Genomic DNA, 17,919 nt, shown 5'->3' on the forward strand with positions numbered 1-17,919 from the left:
TAAAAATTTTCTCCATATTAAAAAAAAATCAATTCTTACCCATACAAACCAAAATTTACATATTAAATCTCAAATCTCTCATCAACTAATTATCAAGACAAAATATTTATATGAATATAAATTTAAAATCTTTGTTATAAAACTTGATTTGATGTTGTTGTGAATAAATTTAGATTTTATCTAGATCATGTCTCATATAAAATAAAAAGAGTTAATCCATTATTTTTTTAAATTTATTTTAAAATAATATTATTTAAATTTTTAAATTTTTTAGTTATTTTTTCCCATTCATGGCCTGAAATAGTCGGTTTTAACATATATGTTTTTTCTCTAAAGATTTTATTTCCGCTTTTGAGTTCCGAAACTCTCGAATATGCGTAATTATATTTATAAACCAGCCAAACACATGTGACGCATGTTCTCCCCACGCCAGACTCGAGAAGTGGAAAATCAACATCAGAAAACGAACGAAGACGAGAGATAGAGAGCGACGGCAGAGTGGTAAGTAGACATAGACGCCAGAGAGAGTGAGAAGTGAAAGAGAAGAGGAGCGGGTGGTTCCGGTCCTTTATCTTCTTTATCCACCTCTTACAAAAACCTTCCTCTTTTCTTCTTCTCCTCCACACGATTCTCCAACCCACAAATATCTCAAAAATATATAAAAAAGAAACATTCTCTCGCTCGCTCATTGACTGTCTCATGGCTTCTATTCAATCACCAGTAGTCTCTCCGATTCCGCAACTTGTCAATGCTACAAGACCGAACTCACTCAATAAGAATTTGTTATTTGTTGATTTCGTTGGACTCTACTGTAAATCGAAGAGAGCTAGAAGGAGAATCGGACATTCTTCGAATTTCTCTCGATTTTCAATTAAAAAGAACTCCCGTCCGGTCCACGCCATTCTCAATGTTGACCGTCAAAACATCTCTCCGCAGTATCCTCCTCCTCCTGATTTGAAACCGCAGGTATTTTTCTTTTTTCCTTTTAACTTGTTTTGCTGTTTGCGCTGAAATACAGTTTTTCTTTCTGTTTTTCTCAAGAGACGTGTTCGTTTTGGTTTTGTTGACATTTGAATATTTTTTATGATTATTTCATTTCTAATATATTTAATGAATTTTAGGCTCTTTCTCTAAATAAAAAACATTTTGATTCCGTTAAAATACCATATTTTTTGTTGCTGCTTATTAGAGATGATGATCATATTTATTTGTTGTTTGTTTGATTTGAAGAGTAAGAAATGCAGGCAGCTAACGAAACAGGACCTTAAAATACTGTTCCATACGGCTCAATTTGTTTATTTAATGATTTTGTTATGAAACTTAGGTAGCAAACTTGGAGGATATAATATCAGAAAGAGGAGCATGTGGAGTTGGATTTATTGCGAATTTGGAAAACAAGCCGTCCCATGCGATTGTCAAGGATGCACTTACTGCTCTTGGTTGTATGGAACATCGTGGAGGTTGTGGAGCAGATAATGACTCTGGTGATGGTTCAGGACTGATGACTTCGATTCCGTGGGAGTTATTTGATAAGTGGGCTGAGAGTGAAGGGATTGGTTCTTTTGATAAATCGCATACTGGTGTTGGGATGGTTTTTTTCCCTAAAGATGATAGCCTTGTGAAAGAAGCCAAAAAAGGTAATGTCGTGAGGTGGTTTGAATCCGGTTGAGTTAATGTGTTTGGAGAGTGCTTGTTCATTTTCTCACTTTTGATATTTTGTAGAATGGTGCATGCATGAAGTGGTTTGAATCCGGTTGAGTTCATGTGTTGGATAGTGCTTGTTCGTTTTCTCACTTTCGATATTTTGTAGAATGGTGCATTTTTAGTTTACTGAATGATATGCATTGAGGTTTTGTTTTGACTATGGGTTGAATTTGGTTTTAGTGTTGTATTTCATTTAAAAGAAGATTGCACTTTTCTTTCTGCTATGTTGATGCACTATTCTTTTGGTGTTCTTTCTTAGCAATGTGATTTGGCCCAATACCCTTGTCATAATTTTCAGTTGGTCTTCTCTCTCTAGTAGGCTTCTGCCCAGGTAAAGATAAATATACCTGTCAGCGAAGCATAGAGCAGATATCTTTTAAGATTCATGTATGCGCTGAGTGTGGGATAATGTTTTCCATCTTCATTCCTAAAAATGTATGGAGTATATATTTGCTTTGCTATGTTGTAGTAAGTATCCTTCTCTCTCTCCTTTTCTCCTTGTTCTTTTTTTACCTGTTGCAGTTTAGTGTGCGTGACTGACGCTTTTGTTTACCTTAGCATCAGTTTGATTGATTGCGCTCTGTGATTATTTTGTAGCAATTGTAAATATTTTTGAACAAGAGGGCCTTGAGGTGCTTGGATGGAGGTCCGTTCCTGTAAATACATCCGTAGTTGGTTTTTATGCAAAAGAAACCATGCCCAACATCCAACAAGTATTTGTTAAAGTTATTAAAGAAGAGAATGTTGACGACATTGAACGAGAACTGTATATCTGCCGGAAGCTGATTGAAAGGGCGGCGAACTCAGCAAACTGGGGGAATGAGCTTTATTTCTGTTCTTTGTCTAATCAAACAATTGTTTATAAGGGAATGCTTCGTTCTGAAGTTCTTGGGATGTTTTATTCTGACCTTCAGAATGATATCTACAAATCACCTTTCGCTATTTATCATCGAAGGTATAGCACAAATACTAGTCCCAGATGGCCTCTTGCTCAGCCAATGCGGTTTCTTGGTCATAATGGAGAGATTAACACCATACAGGTTATAAAGTTCTCTACAGTACTGCTGTGTAGTTAGCATTTTGAGGCATCTTCTTATCTTGATTCTAAAATGCACACAGGGTAACCTGAATTGGATGCAATCTCGAGAAACCTCATTGAAATCTTCGGTTTGGCATGGTCGTGAAAATGAAATTCGTCCTTATGGGAACCCAAAGGCATCAGATTCAGCAAATCTTGACAGTGCAGCCGAAGTAAGAGCTGTTGCTTTTATGCTTACATGATTTCCTCAACCATCATATGCGGCTGCTTTAGAAGATTTGTCCTATTTTCTATCTCCTTTTCTGTATCATTGTGGGGCTCACTTGTGAGTATTATATGTCTACTCACATCTCTCTCATTAGATATTACGATCAAGGAGCGAACAAGGAAAATTTATTGGCTAGTCTTTAAAGTTTTGATCGTACAGAATCCAGCGCATCCCATTTTAGCTGGGACAACTTCTTTATGGATACCCTTGGCACCTAAAGTTGAAAGTCGATAATGTTGTGACTCTTTGTTTTGGTTCTATGAAGGAATAATTCATGACCATCTTTTCCCATGTTTAAATGAAAACGTACATGGGTGCTTATTTGATAGATAATCATTATCACCAGGATTTATAACTAAAACCGATACATGTGATGGGGTGCCAGCACAACAAAGGGGGGGAGTGTATTTGCTGTAGACTCAATTTAGTACATTAGAATTGGTAAATTTTTCCCATATTCTTTAGCTATTCTTATGCAACCCTTCTGTGTTTTGATTTGTTTCTGCTCTTCACCTTTTCAGCTGTTAATAAGGAGTGGGCGCACTCCTGAGGAGGCTTTGATGATTCTTGTCCCTGAGGCATATAAAAATCATCCAACTCTGACAATCAAATATCCTGAGGTATTTTCCGTTGGTACTTTGCAAGTTGAATTTGACAATATTTCTTTCTGAATGCTAAACTAATTGAACCGAGCCTTCGAACATAACTTATCGGGTTAGGCATCATAACTCTCTTCCCATTTATCACGTTCTATTTTGGACTTAGTTGGAATTTCGGTAGTCATGTCTTTTTTTCCACCTTGATTTATAAATATGCTGGTTGTTTGTCAGGTGTTTTTAATTTGATTTAAATTGGTGCTGGTAGTGTTTTTGAAATAGATTGTGATTGTAGTTAAAATTTACCCTCATAATTTTATTGCAATTACTTGTAGGCAATGCATAGTTTATTGGTTCCATGTAGGTTGTAGATTTTTATGATTATTACAAGGGTCAGATGGAAGCTTGGGATGGACCTGCTTTACTCTTATTCAGGTAAATTTTGACAGACTTCTTGTACTATCTTGGAGCGCCAGGAGTTGATGGTAGCTCATAGGGACCAATATTAGAGGGCTATAGATGATTATTGATGTGCTCACCAACAATTAGGAAGTTTCCTTGATTTTGATTTTCATTTTTTACATACCAGGTTGTAATACCATGTCAGGTTTTTCCTTAGAACTGCCTTGGGAGTCAGTAATGATATAAAACAACAATGTGCTTGCTTATACAAATGTTAATGAATTCAGATGCAAGCACATGTATATGCACATATAGCTAGTGGCCTAGAATATTGATGATTTGTCGTGGGCTTTATTGTTTATTGTATATTTGTTTTTCAGTTCTTGTTACTGACCGTTATTATTTTATTTCAAATGGCGTAGTGATGGAAAAACAGTTGGGGCTTGTCTCGATAGGAATGGACTCCGTCCTGCTAGATATTGGCGGACAGTGGACAATTTTGTATATGTTGCATCTGAGGTGTGTTCCACATATCATATAAATTGAAAGTCCTCCATGATTGATATTCTCAAAGGAAACCGGATGTTAGAACACAATATGCATATCTCAGTGTTGTTAATTTGGTTGGCTTAGGGTCCTGAAATGTTTGTTGTTTTCTTTTTTTCTTTATCTTTTTTTTTTTGACATTATCGTAGTAAAAATCACTTAAACTTTTATTTATGATTGATAAGTCATGGCTTAATGGTGACCTGTTTTGATACTGGGACCAGGCTTGACTTGGGTTATTAGGATCCCAGCTATGGATTCTTTCTCACTGCAGTCTTTTCCCATCAGGCCTAAATCACAAATTCCTCCTTTGGTTAGACCAACTTTTTATTTAATAAATAACTGACATTAAGGCTGCTTGCACTGTTAATTGAAACTCTTGCAAAATATTTAAAGAAATTCTTTTAAAGCAAATTGTGCAATAAATATCACATAATTTGTCAAATTTTATTGAATAATATGGGATCTATTGTGAAATGAGCGTAAGTCTGGCTTTGATTGCCATATCTAGGTGTTTGATGTCATTATCATTCTGAAGTTTCCTTTTGCTGTGCCTAAGTTTTAAGTTTTGACGCCTATATTAATATAACGAACATGTTCCACTGGCTAGGGTGGGATCAATGAATTGAGATCTCATGAGAATGAAATTATCTCCCCTTTCACTTGAATATTTGCTGAAAAAACCAGTCCTCTCTTACTTCAGTCCCTGAACTAGTAGGATTTTGTTTGAAATGATGCTGCACATATATATTTGATGTAATTGTTGTGATCATGGTAGATCATTTCTCACATCAGTTAGCTTTGGAGGAGCAAACCATTTGGCTTCATTTTTGCTCTGTAAACAGTTGCGCAAGATATTTTGAATTGTATCATTGAATATTTGACTTGCATCTGATTAATTTAATATTTCCCTTTTTTTATTCTCTCTTAAACTTGGTCTACTTTGTTGCAATCTCTGCACTTAAAAGAAAACTGTACCTTTTATTAACCAGGTTGGGGTTTTACCAATGGATGAATCAAAAGTAACGATGAAAGGCCGTCTAGGTCCCGGAATGATGATAGCTGTAGATTTGCCTGGTGGCCAGGTTTGTGCACATTTTAGTTTTTTTTTTTTTTTTTGTACTCGATACCTTTACAAGGTAAATGATGCTGGAAGTAGTTAGTTCATTGTAACTCCACAACCATTTTATGCCAGTTTACTGTAACTTCTGAGGTGTTTCTTCTGTAGTTAGCTTCTCTCTCTCTCTCTAAATCAATGTTTTTGATGGATAATAGAAGAAAAATTTTAAGAATAATGTCTAATTTTATTTTTCAGTTATGTAAGACTATCAACGTTGTTAGTGGATTCAGAAATCTCTTTAGTGTTACTGTAGGGGATATGTGTAATTTTATTTTTCAGTTATGTAAGACTATCAACGTTGTTAGTGGATTCAGAAATCTCTTTAGTGTTACTGTAGGGGATATGTGTAATTTTATTTTTCAGTTATGTAAGACTATCAACGTTGTTAGTGGATTCAGAAATCTCTTTAATGTTACTGTCTGATTTTTTGAATTATGAAGTAATATTTCATTGCTGAAAATGCATGCTATTTTTTACTCTATTGCCTTTATCTATGCTGATCTCTCTCTTATTTAGGTAGATTTGATGTAATTTTACACATAATAGACTGCTGGCAGCTTTTCGTTGTGATTGTACTGGCAATTCGTTGAACCCACATCTAGATTTGACTATTGATCAGTTTTTTATTTGCAGGTTTATGAGAACACCGAAGTAAAAAAGCGAGTAGCACTGTTAAATCCTTACGGAAAATGGGTCAAGGAAAACCTACGATCCTTGAAGCCTGCAAACTTCCTCTCCGCAACAGTTATGGACAATGTAGCAACTTTAAACCGCCAACAGTAAGTATATCTGTTTAATTTGCTGTTTCATAATCTGCTATAAATTATATATGATTATTCTTTTTTCTTGAATAAAAAAGCTGAACTTTTCATAGCTGATAGTCATATCTGACATTTACTCAAGTCTATATGCTTCTTAATTGACTTAGGGATTTTGTAATGCGGTTTCTATCAAGGTATAAAAAGAAGTTAGTTTAATGTAGAGACTTATCTCATGAAACCATGTGGCTTGTGTCCAGCACTGTGGCCCTTGTAGGTCCACTGAGACTTCACAGTCTTGATTATCTCTCACGCACCTCATGCAAGATTCGGAACTGCTTTACAATATTGCTGTTTCCAAAACCCTTGAGCAGTTTTCCATGTGAAAACTTGTTGAAAATGAGATCACAGTTAAAGAGGGGTGTGTGTGTTTGTGTTCTGCTTCATTAAATTCTGAGAGCTTCTTGCGTTACAAGGTGTCAACTCTCAAGACCAGTTTTAACTATATTTTAATAGATCTTTGTGGATATACTTACAATGACAAATTGAAAGGTGTATAATCTACATGTACTATATCTTGGTGATTGGAAGTTCGTATGTGTACAGGCATACTTTTATATTTAGTTTTGCAAACATATTATACATAAATGTGTGTGTTGCTGCGTGTGGATGGGCGAGGTTTGCAGACATACATGAACTCTCATATTTGTTCCCTGCCTTCCTTTCCTTGAGTTCTCACTTGAACGCATTGCCTATTATCCTTTACTCATTGCCTGATATCTTTTACTCGAAAGATTTGCCTAATATTAAAAGAATTTTATTTAAATTAGTAGTATTCACCCCTTTGGTTTGTGTTCATTATTTTGTACTGTCATGGGAACAGGGCATTCGGCTACTCCAGCGAGGATGTCCAAATGGTTATTGAGAATATGGCTTCGCAAGGGAAGGAGCCTACATTTTGCATGGGAGATGATATTCCATTGGCGATATTGTCTCAAAAGCCGCATATGCTTTATGACTATTTTAAACAACGGTTTGCACAGGTTTGAACTTTGACATGCCTTTTGATATTTATTTTTAGCTGTGCTTTATGATTTTAAGAACCATCTGTGGGATTCTGAATGCACTAGCCTTTTGTTATCACACCAATTTAATTTGAAATCATCTATTGTTTGCTGAGTTTGTTTTTCATTCCATGAATGCAGGTTACAAATCCAGCTATAGACCCTCTCAGAGAAGGATTAGTTATGTCTCTTGAAGTCAATATTGGAAAGCGAAGAAACATCTTGGAAGTTGGACCAGAAAATGCTTCACAGGTTCTGAGTATCATCCTTGCTTGCCCAGTGTACCTAATGATGTTTATAATGCTTCTGCTACAAACTGCATGTTAGTGATTTCATATATTGAGTGGACTCAAACAATTTGTCACTTTTTTCCAGGTTATCTTGTCTAGTCCTGTACTAAATGAAGGAGAGCTTGAATTGTTACTGAAGGATCCCTACTTAAAACCTCAAGTTTTACCAACCTTTTTTGATATACGCAAAGGGGTTGAGGGTTCTTTGGAGAAAACATTAATTAAGCTTTGTGAGGCAGCTGATGAAGCTGTTAGAAATGGTTCCCAATTACTTGTTCTCTCCGACCGATCTGATGAGCTGGTAATTACCCTTTGGTCTTCCCTTTTTCATTTGCAATAACTTGGAATTTACTGTGTTAAAAGCAATTAATACTGATAACAGTTTCCTTGAGAATATACTAGGTTTTATGATTGCAAAGTCATTGAATGGTTGCTGTTTCTTTTTTGGCCTTGTTTTCTAATTATAGTTCCTGATTGTAAACTAAACTTTCAGCAGCTATTTTTGACTCAGTTCTCATGCTTCCCCAAGTACTTCTTCCTCTCGGTGCTCTTTGTATGCAGCAAAGTGCAAGAAAACATTGTTGATTGTACTCCTAGTCATGACTCTCCTGATGGAGAATCATTCCACTAGTTGAATGTAATCATGTGTGCTTATCTGTTGACAGTTTGGGGTACCACTAGTATGCTCATGCTTTTTTGTTGATTGTGCTCCATCTTGATTTTTTAACAGTGAATTGGACTACTGAAATTTTATATGTTACATCACGCCATCTGCCAGTGTAAAGTTTCATGACCGCAATCAATTATGAATTCGTCATTTTCTAGTTTTCATGTCTTTCCTTGTAGGAGAATATTTAAGATTTGCTATACACAAATTGTAAGTTCTAAATGCTGTTGAGCCCTTCTTTTCCACATGGATGTGCTATGGAGCTGATAAATCCTGACCTGTCTTCCACTTTGTCATCCTGGGCATGCAAGGAAACTTCAGTGTATGTTATTCTCCTAATTCTGAGTGATACCAAACATTTTCCTTTCTCAGGAACCCACTCGGCCTGCAATTCCGATTCTTCTTGCTGTTGGTGCTGTTCATCAGCATCTTATTCAGAATGGTTTGCGAATGTCAACTTCAATTGTAGCTGACACTGCTCAGTGCTTTAGCACTCATCAGTTTGCCTGTTTGATTGGATATGGTGCTAGGTTAAGTTTTCCTCTTTACATGAAATGTTTGTAGATGATGCTTTTACCCTTTTCTTCTTAGATTTTGGTTAGGCTAAACATAGTGGATGGAACAGTTATTGAAGATATTTAAAGTATTTATAGTAATATGTTTTCAATTTCCCTCCCTTCAGGTTAAAATATAAAAACAGTACCAGGTTACTTCTTGTATGTTTGGTTTACATTTTCTTGGAGCCCTAAATATTTTGCTCTTACATATTGAATACTAATAAAGTCTATATTGTGAATGAGACACGTTTATTTGTACCATCTACAATTGTCTGAAGAGTTATTCTTAATTAAAGCTGTAGGATACAGGAAATTATTCACTTTCACCTAAAATATTTTTTTATAGAAAGTTAAGTATCATAACTTTTTGTATCTTAATCGCTTGAAAATAGGTAAATTATTAAATGCCATTTGTCAAAGTAGGACAGAATTCTTTGTATCTTGTTTGCATCTGTTTCACTTTTTGACTTCTCCTTTCAGTGTTGAATCTTGTAAGAACTTTTTGTTCATTCCCTTAAACCTGAATATGCTTATGTTATTGTCTCACATCTTGCATTGACAATAATTTGGTTAAATAAAATTTTTTTTCAGTGCTATATGTCCGTACTTGGCACTGGAAACATGTCGGCAGTGGCGCCTGAATAAAAGAACTGTGAATCTGATGATGAATGGCAAGATGCCTACTGTAACAATTGAACAAGCTCAAAAGAATTTTTGCAAGGTTAGTACATCCTTGAAACAATAAATTCTTTAAAGATCTTCACTAGGTACACAGTGTAAGAAAGAAAAAACATCCAAGTGCTGTTCATACCTTAAAACTGCCGTGTTTCAGTTCCTAACTATAGTACTTTAGGTTCATTGTAGTTTCTTTGTATTGGCTGTAAGTACTCCCTATGCACTTCCTTTCTTATTTGTTAACAATGTTTGAGGCTATGTGAACTATATAGTTTCAATTCTCATCTAGTATAACCTTTTTGTTCAAGATTTACAATTACGTATTTTTGTGCATTAGAAAAATTACGTTGTCCTCCAGTTCTAAATGTTAGAACTTTATAAGAACATGGCTTTCATCTTCCAAAATATTACTGGATTGTTGCATCTAACATTTGTACATGTAGCTTATTGTATTGATTGTTCTTCTTTATTCCAGGCAGTTAAATCTGGCCTTCTCAAAATTCTTTCTAAGATGGGCATCTCATTACTTTCAAGGTACAAGCTCAGAAATTCCAGTTTTTTGGTTTTTTCAACTTTTTGGAAGTCAATTTACTGACGCTTTGTAAATTTTACTGTTAAATTGACTTGTTTGTTTTCTGTATTTAGTTATTGTGGTGCGCAGATATTTGAGATCTATGGATTGGGGAAGGAGATTGTTGATCTAGCATTCTGTGGCAGTGTTTCAAATATTGGTGGAGCAACTTTTGATGAGGTAATCTGAACTTGGTAAACTAAGTGGTGGAAATTTTGTACTCTTTCATGTTGTAGTTAACTTCCAGTGTTCTAATCCTTTCAATCTTTAACTTCACGTTTGAAGTTGCTTTTTTGTTGATTTCCATTTTCTCTTTCCAGTTGGCAAGGGAGACGTTGTCTTTCTGGGTGAAAGCTTTCTCCCAGGCTACAGCTAAAAGACTGGAAAATTATGGATTTATACAATTCAGACCTGGAGGTAATACTACCAACGAATATGTCAGTTACATCTCACACAAACATTTACTAGTTGCTTCCATCACTATTATGAAGCTCTGGTTGAAATTTTAGTCAATGTTTATATCACTAAGCGAAGCAATGACTTGGTTGCAGTTGTGATTTGTAAAAATTACTTCAAATTTCACTAGATCATTAGGAAGACACTAAATTACAGATTTATCAAAGTTGATATCATTTTGAATTTGCTTGATTTATATCTTACACGCCTCAAAACTGTTCTCAAGACTACATTTTATAAAAACTTATATAACAGGGGAATATCATGGAAACAATCCAGAGATGTCGAAGCTGCTTCACAAAGCTGTTCGCCAAAAGAGTGAAAATGCATTTTCTATTTATCAGCAGCATTTGTCTAACCGGCCTGTGAATGTGAGTGCTGAAATAAATTAGTTTATGTTTTAATTTTTTGAACTCTATTTTATTCTCTTGAAAACCAGCATTTTATAATCATGTAATTAAAATCTGCTATCATTTCAATTGTAGGTTCTTCGTGATCTTCTTGAGTTCAAAAGTGATCGTGCTCCAATACCCTTGGGAAAGGTTGAACCTGCCACATCTATTGTTCAGCGGTTTTGCACTGGTGGGATGTCACTTGGAGCTATTTCTAGAGAAACTCATGAAGCAATTGCCATTGCTATGAACAGATTAGGTGGAAAATCTAATTCAGGGGAAGGTGGTGAGGTAGGCTTTTATAGATCAGTTCCCTTTGTTTTGTTTATCACTTAGTCTGTTCATTGCTTACCTCTCTGTCTATGTTTATGAATCACACAAAGGCATGCACGGACAAATAATAGAAATGAATCATCAGCTCGTCATGGAACTATACATCTGTTTGGTCCTTTTTTAACATATATTGGAGACTAAAGCATTTACAATATTATGTCATCTAGGATCCTATTCGCTGGAGCCCACTTACTGATGTTGTTGATGGGTACTCTTCTACGTTACCACATCTTAAAGGTCTTCAAAATGGTGATACTGCTACCAGCGCTATTAAACAGGTGATGATCCTGACCTGCATTTTCTAATAAGTTCTTAACCTCATGTGAAAGAGGATCTAATATTTTTAGCAGACCATGAGTGCCTGGCTAAAATATTAATGATATCTGTTTAGGAGAGAAATTGTGTTCTTTCTTTGAAGTGGTCAACTTAGACCTGCCATTCACCAAGACATCTTGGTATGTGAATTATCTTTTGACAACTAGTTGCATTTTATTCAGGTTGCTTCAGGACGTTTTGGTGTCACTCCAACATTCTTGGTCAATGCTGATCAGTTAGAAATCAAAATTGCACAAGGTGCCAAGCCTGGTGAAGGTGGCCAGTTGCCTGGAAAGAAAGTCAGTGCATACATCGCGAGGCTGAGAAACTCAAAACCTGGGGTTCCGCTTATATCTCCACCCCCACACCATGACATTTATTCCATTGAAGATCTTGCACAATTGATCTATGACCTACATCAGGTGATCGATTACTCTATTTTGATCTGCAAGCATTCTTCACTTGAAGATGTACCCCCATAGTATAACTTCAATGCCTGCTGTACAACAGGTCAATCCTAAGGCTAAGGTTTCTGTAAAGCTTGTGGCAGAAGCTGGTATTGGCACAGTTGCATCTGGGGTAGCGAAGGGTAATGCTGATATTATACAGGTATCTTCTCATGATGCATTGACTATGCCCATTACACCTTAATATGTCTTATAGTTCTGTGGCTCCTCATCTCCATGCTATTTTAGCATCTTCCAAAGTTGGTATATTCAAGTAATTTGCTGGCTGCTAATTAAGAGGTCAACTTCTTTTGGTCAACATGTTCGTTAAACAAAGTGATTCTCTATTATACTTGGAAATCTCTCTGCTAAGACAAAAATAAAAATAAAAATAAATAAATCATAAAGTATAGTAGATGTTGAAGGTCAGAAGTTAAACTATGTTGTGGTGTAGGACTGAAAAGAGAAGGAAGATAAAGCATAAATTGATGAACCAGAACAAATAATGCAGAGAAGAAACAAGAGATAAAGAAGAATTAGAGGAGAGCAAAAGTCTAATAATAACACTTTCTTTTTTCTTTTTTCTTGTAACCGGTTTCCATGATTCTGACATTATAAGCTAGAAGAACTCCATCTTTTGTGTTCTGTATATGTTAAGTGGTAAATTAGAATACCGACTGTTTTTTTTCCTGAAAAGATCAAATTTTCCTTGCCATCCCATCCCAATCCCGCTCTTTTCTTACCGTACCCCTCTACACAGTCCACATCATTTGCATGTGATGTAACTAAATATCAAGTTCTATTGCTGAAGCTTTCACCTGTCTCACCACAACAAAAAAAAAAAAAATTATGTTATGATTCTATATGGGCATATGGAAAGCTGGAGAATTCTTTTCAAAAAAGATATAGTCATTTTGGATTATGTTTACAAAAGTGGTGGGCACTGGGGAATGCTTAATCTGATATCTTATTTTCTTTGCAGATATCAGGGCATGATGGCGGAACTGGAGCTAGCCCCATAAGTTCCATTAAGCATGCTGGTGGACCTTGGGAACTTGGACTCTCAGAATCCCATCAGGTTATTATATTTCATGTGTGAATAGGATGTTAATCCTTGTGATCTGTTTCTCATACATTCCGTGTGCTTTTTGGTCAATGGCAATCTTTTACAGACTCTCATTGAGAATGGGCTCAGAGAAAGAGTGATCCTTAGGGTTGATGGGGGCTTCAAAAGTGGAGTTGATGTCATGATGGCTGCAGTAATGGGTGCCGATGAGTATGGATTCGGTTCCGTTGCAATGATTGCTACGGGATGTGTAATGGCCCGCATTTGTCACACTAATAATTGCCCTGTTGGTGTTGCCAGTCAGGTATCAATGGAACTGTATATGGATTTGCATATTGTGTATCCCTTCAGTGACTTATTCTTTGAAATTGAATTTCCTTCAGAGAGAAGAACTACGTGCTCGGTTTCCTGGCATCCCTGGTGATCTTGTTAATTTCTTTTTATATGTTGCTGAGGAGGTAATCTTTTTTTTCTGCCATTATAATTTTAATGGAATTATTGAAATCATTTCTTTTATCTCTTGTTGAAATTTTCCAAACTATATCTAAAACTTTGTCCTGATTCTTGTTGCATTTCCTTATGTGGACTAGATAAGAGGCATGCTGGCACAATTGGGTTATCAGAAGTTAGATGATATCATTGGGCATACAGATTTGTTAAGACCACGAGATATATCTCTTGTCAAAACTCAGCATCTTGATCTCAGTTATATCATGTCGGTATGTATTGAAAGAGTATCATAACTTCCTGCCATTTGTTTTACTGACATGGAGTTGCTCTGCTCTGTGTATCGATAACATTGGTTCGACTTTTTTGTACAGAGTGTAGGCTTACCAAAACTGAGAAGTACTGATATCAGGAATCAAGATGTTCATACCAATGGTCCTGTTTTAGATGATGTTGTTCTAGCAGATCCAGAGGTACGCTTCATATCTTTATTTCAATTTTCAACTTTGAATCAATGGCCTTCAGCTGTAAAGGGATTTTGGGGGTGAGCTTCACTTAAAGGTTTTGGTCCCTGTGGAGAAGGTCTTGGTGTACCCCTATATTTTTGTTGGAGGACATTGAGAAAATTCCATGGGCTATGGGACTGAAGCTTTGGTTATGGTGGTTGTGATTCTTTGATGGTAGTACAGACCGTACCCAATTATATGCAAGCAAGTGTAGGGTGCCTTACTATTTGCTGCCATACTTCTAACTAATATCTTTATTTTTCCAGATTCTAGATGCTATTAATAATGAAAAAGTTGTCAATAAAACCATAAAAATACACAATGTGGACCGGGCTGTTTGTGGGCGTATAGCTGGTGTGGTTGCAAAGAAATATGGTGACACTGGTTTTGCTGGGCAGCTGAACATAACGTAAGATGTGACTTCCCGATGGCAAGTATTGACAGTTTCATTCAAATGCAATTTAAATAAATCATCTTCATGGCAACAGGTTTACTGGGAGTGCAGGGCAGTCGTTTGCATGCTTTTTGACACCTGGAATGAACATTCGCCTAATAGGAGAGGCTAATGATTATGTGGGGAAGGTATGCTTGGAAAAATCTCCACTCCTACCTAGTTGTTTGACAAGTTTGATGTTGAATTCAAATGCATATTGGCTATTTGATTTAGCCATCATGCCTTGAGAGTTTCTCGATTCATGTATTTGCGAGCTGGTTCTGTATTTGTGGTGAAATTTGACTAGATGGTTTGGATTAGAATTTTGCTGCTGTTGAATTAACTTGAGTTTCATAATGAATAGGATGTGAGCACACATTGATTTTCAAATGATAATATAATTTCAATTTGGATAATTCATTGTTAAGCTAATATGGTTTGCTAATCCTGCTAGCAGATTGTTTACAAGAATATGTTTGTTTTTGTTTTTCAAAAACGCTTTTAAAAAACAATAAATTTTTTTATATTTCATTGCTTCAATTTATTTATTTATTTATTTTATTTTTTTATATCATTTTAACATACTGGTGTCAAAAATAATTTTTTTAAAAAAGAATATTATTTTGATGCATTTTCAAGTAAAAGATATTTTGAAAAGTAACCGTTATCACAATAAAATAGGCTCTAAGGATGTGTTCGGGAACGCGGTGCAAATCATATTCTTTTAAATTTTGAATTTTTTTTTTTGCTTAAAATAATTTTTTTTTTTATGTTTTCATATTATTTTGATGTCAAAAATGATTTTTAAAAAATAAAAACTTTATCTTGATGTATTTCTAAACAAAAAGCACTTTGAACCGCCATCACTACCACAATCTAAAACATAAAGGTGTGTTTTCAAACTTGAGAGAACATGGTTTGCACCACGATGTCAAACACACCCATAATAAGTCTTGTTGCTAAACTGTGGTTTCTGAAACTAGTTGTAAATGCGTTTAGGGTATGGCTGGAGGAGAATTGGTCGTAACTCCTGTGGAAAACACTGGATTTGTTCCTGAGGATGCGGCTATTGTCGGGAATACTTGCTTGTATGGGGCTACAGGCGGCCAAGTATTCGTCAGAGGGAAAGCTGGGGAGCGGTTTGCTGTCAGAAACTCACTTGCTCAAGCTGTAGTTGAAGGCACTGGAGACCATTGTTGTGAATACATGACTGGTGGTTGTGTGGTGGTACTTGGAAAGTGAGTAATGTCTCTCTACTTTACATTTTTCTTCTAGTCAAGCAATTAGAAGAGAATGGTTATAATTTTAACCCATTGTTACATTTCCATGTCACAGAGTGGGTAGGAATGTAGCTGCTGGGATGACTGGAGGTTTGGCTTACATTCTTGATGAGGATGACACTTTGATGCCCAAGGTTTGTGCTCTGATCCACACTTTACCATTGCAAATTTTGTTCTTTAGTTCAATTGGATTTCCATGAGGTTAGCGCTAACTACAAGGATGGTGTCTTGTTTCTTAGCATTTTTATGACACTATCAGCATCTCAAGCACTCACAAAACTTGGTTCCCCGTAGCAGCAATGACTTAAATTCTGAAAAATATGATCCTGCTTACACTAGTAATGTAAGGTTGAAGGCATGGAAAAAAACACTTCACACTAGATGCTATAAAAGCACTATGCAATCGGTTTATTTTCCTTTGATTGCCTCCATGGAGGATGAACCCCAGTGCAGTGTCAAGGTTCTCCCTGTTGTGTTCTGGAGGACATCGTTTCAGACCATGGGAAAAGCCTCCTTGCATGTACAACAACATCATTCGCAGTTAAATCTTATTGCTCTTTCCTAATGCCTATCTTGTTCCCTGAAATCTTAACTGGTACTTTGGCTTCAAAATCACTTTTATTGTTGTCCGTTCTTTTAAAAAGCTTCAAAATCTTGCCTGTTTTAACTGTGAACAGGTAAATAAAGAAATAGTGAAGGTCCAAAGAGTAACTGCATCTGTTGGCCAGATGCAGCTAAAGAGCCTTATTGAAGCTCACGTCGTAAGTACACTGAACAAAACTAGTTCATGTGCACAGATGCACAGAAAAAAAAAGATATGCTTCCATTTTATTTCCCCAGTAATGGTTTACTGACACATGCTTGCCGGATGAAGGAAAAAACCGGGAGCAGCAAAGGCGCAGCTATCCTGGAGGAGTGGGACACAAATCTACCACTCTTTTGGCAGCTAGTACCACCCAGTGAAGAAGACACCCCAGAGGCTTGTGCAGCATACGAGGCAACCAGTGCTGGGCAAGTGACATCATTGCAATCTGCATAAGATAGCTCTGCGAGAAAACCCTGAAGACCAGCCAATAAAACCCGAATTTGCAACCCCAACCTGTACAGATCAAATATAAACAAGATGAACTCTTGACTTGGAATTCTCCACAGATTTATCGGGGATCCGGAATGCTTTGGTATCCTTGGCGATGAAGGTTTTGTAATTGAAGAAAGATTGACATCACCCAAGAGCATCTGCTATTCCCAGACATCCATTTTCGAGCATCCAGGTTCCACATTGTTACAGAAATTGTATAGTGATTTGTGGCAGAAAATGTAAATTCAAGTTAAAAAAATTTCCACCATTGTCAAGATTCTGATGCATAGCAATAGAAAGTTTGATTTCATTGCGCTGGTCATTGCTTTCTCAAAGTTCATGATAATGAATGTCCTTTTTTTCTCCCCGACGAATGCAAGGTTAGCGATTGCAACGACAATGATGGGCTTGAGATACCAAGGACACCGTGCTGAACACACCCAGGACTGCTATCATAACATGTATGCTGTCGTAATTTTCTCTCTTTTTTACGGTTTATTGAGAGCCCCATTAAGGCTCGAGTTATATATATAAAAAAAAAAAAAAAGTAATATTTTTCCTCATTTTTTTATGATTCTAGAAACTGCATTAGTAGGACTTAAAGTTGGCTTCATTAAGGGAAGGTATTGGATACAGAATCAGGTAGCCATATCCATCTTTAGATGCAAAACATAATCGATTATCTATTTGTTTTTATTGTTTTTATTATCTTGACACCTGATAAATAATATAATGAATGCGTTAAGTTATATGCCCAACATGTAAACTCTATGCATATGCCATCATTATATAAAGCGAAGATAGAAAATTAAAGATGATTTTTTTCAATGAAAATCTCCGTATAAAAATTTTATACAATAAGTTTACCATACCAGATAAAAGGTTGTATTATAAACTTTTATTTAAAATA

At 36.0% G+C, this 17,919-nt stretch overlaps 1 protein-coding gene across 1 annotated transcript; it reads left to right on the forward strand.

The window, feature by feature from the left end:
- The first annotated feature begins 491 nt into the window (after positions 1–491).
- Positions 492–17,383, forward strand: LOC105108000 (ferredoxin-dependent glutamate synthase, chloroplastic-like). The gene is made up of 33 exons (XM_011002129.1): positions 492–966; positions 1,325–1,637; positions 2,302–2,744; positions 2,824–2,955; positions 3,533–3,631; positions 3,972–4,042; positions 4,432–4,528; positions 5,548–5,640; positions 6,309–6,454; positions 7,317–7,476; positions 7,639–7,749; positions 7,873–8,088; positions 8,827–8,984; positions 9,603–9,732; positions 10,162–10,220; positions 10,332–10,437; positions 10,578–10,674; positions 10,969–11,084; positions 11,199–11,396; positions 11,606–11,716; positions 11,936–12,175; positions 12,264–12,362; positions 13,182–13,277; positions 13,372–13,569; positions 13,649–13,723; positions 13,856–13,984; positions 14,087–14,185; positions 14,485–14,627; positions 14,707–14,800; positions 15,651–15,889; positions 15,987–16,065; positions 16,609–16,692; positions 16,806–17,383. Exons 1-33 carry the CDS (start codon positions 700–702, stop codon positions 16,968–16,970), a joined length of 4,863 nt encoding a protein of 1,620 aa, XP_011000431.1. The 5' UTR covers positions 492–699; the 3' UTR covers positions 16,971–17,383.
- The last annotated feature ends 536 nt before the right edge of the window (positions 17,384–17,919 follow it).

The sequence above is a fragment of the Populus euphratica genome, unplaced genomic scaffold (assembly GCF_000495115.2).
Source record: "Populus euphratica unplaced genomic scaffold, PopEup_1.0 scaffold179.1, whole genome shotgun sequence".
Classification (NCBI taxonomy): domain Eukaryota; kingdom Viridiplantae; phylum Streptophyta; class Magnoliopsida; order Malpighiales; family Salicaceae; genus Populus; species Populus euphratica.

Bases quoted from the DNA above. Each gene is read 5' to 3' on its own strand.
- LOC105108000 (XM_011002129.1), top strand. From the start codon at position 700: ATGGCTTCTATTCAATCACCAGTAGTCTCTCCGATTCCGCAACTTGTC. The intron at 13,570-13,648 runs GTATCAATGGAA...AATTTCCTTCAG, and splicing joins CTGTTGGTGTTGCCAGTCAG to AGAGAAGAACTACGTGCTCG. The intron at 16,066-16,608 runs GTTTGTGCTCTG...AACTGTGAACAG, and splicing joins ATGACACTTTGATGCCCAAG to GTAAATAAAGAAATAGTGAA.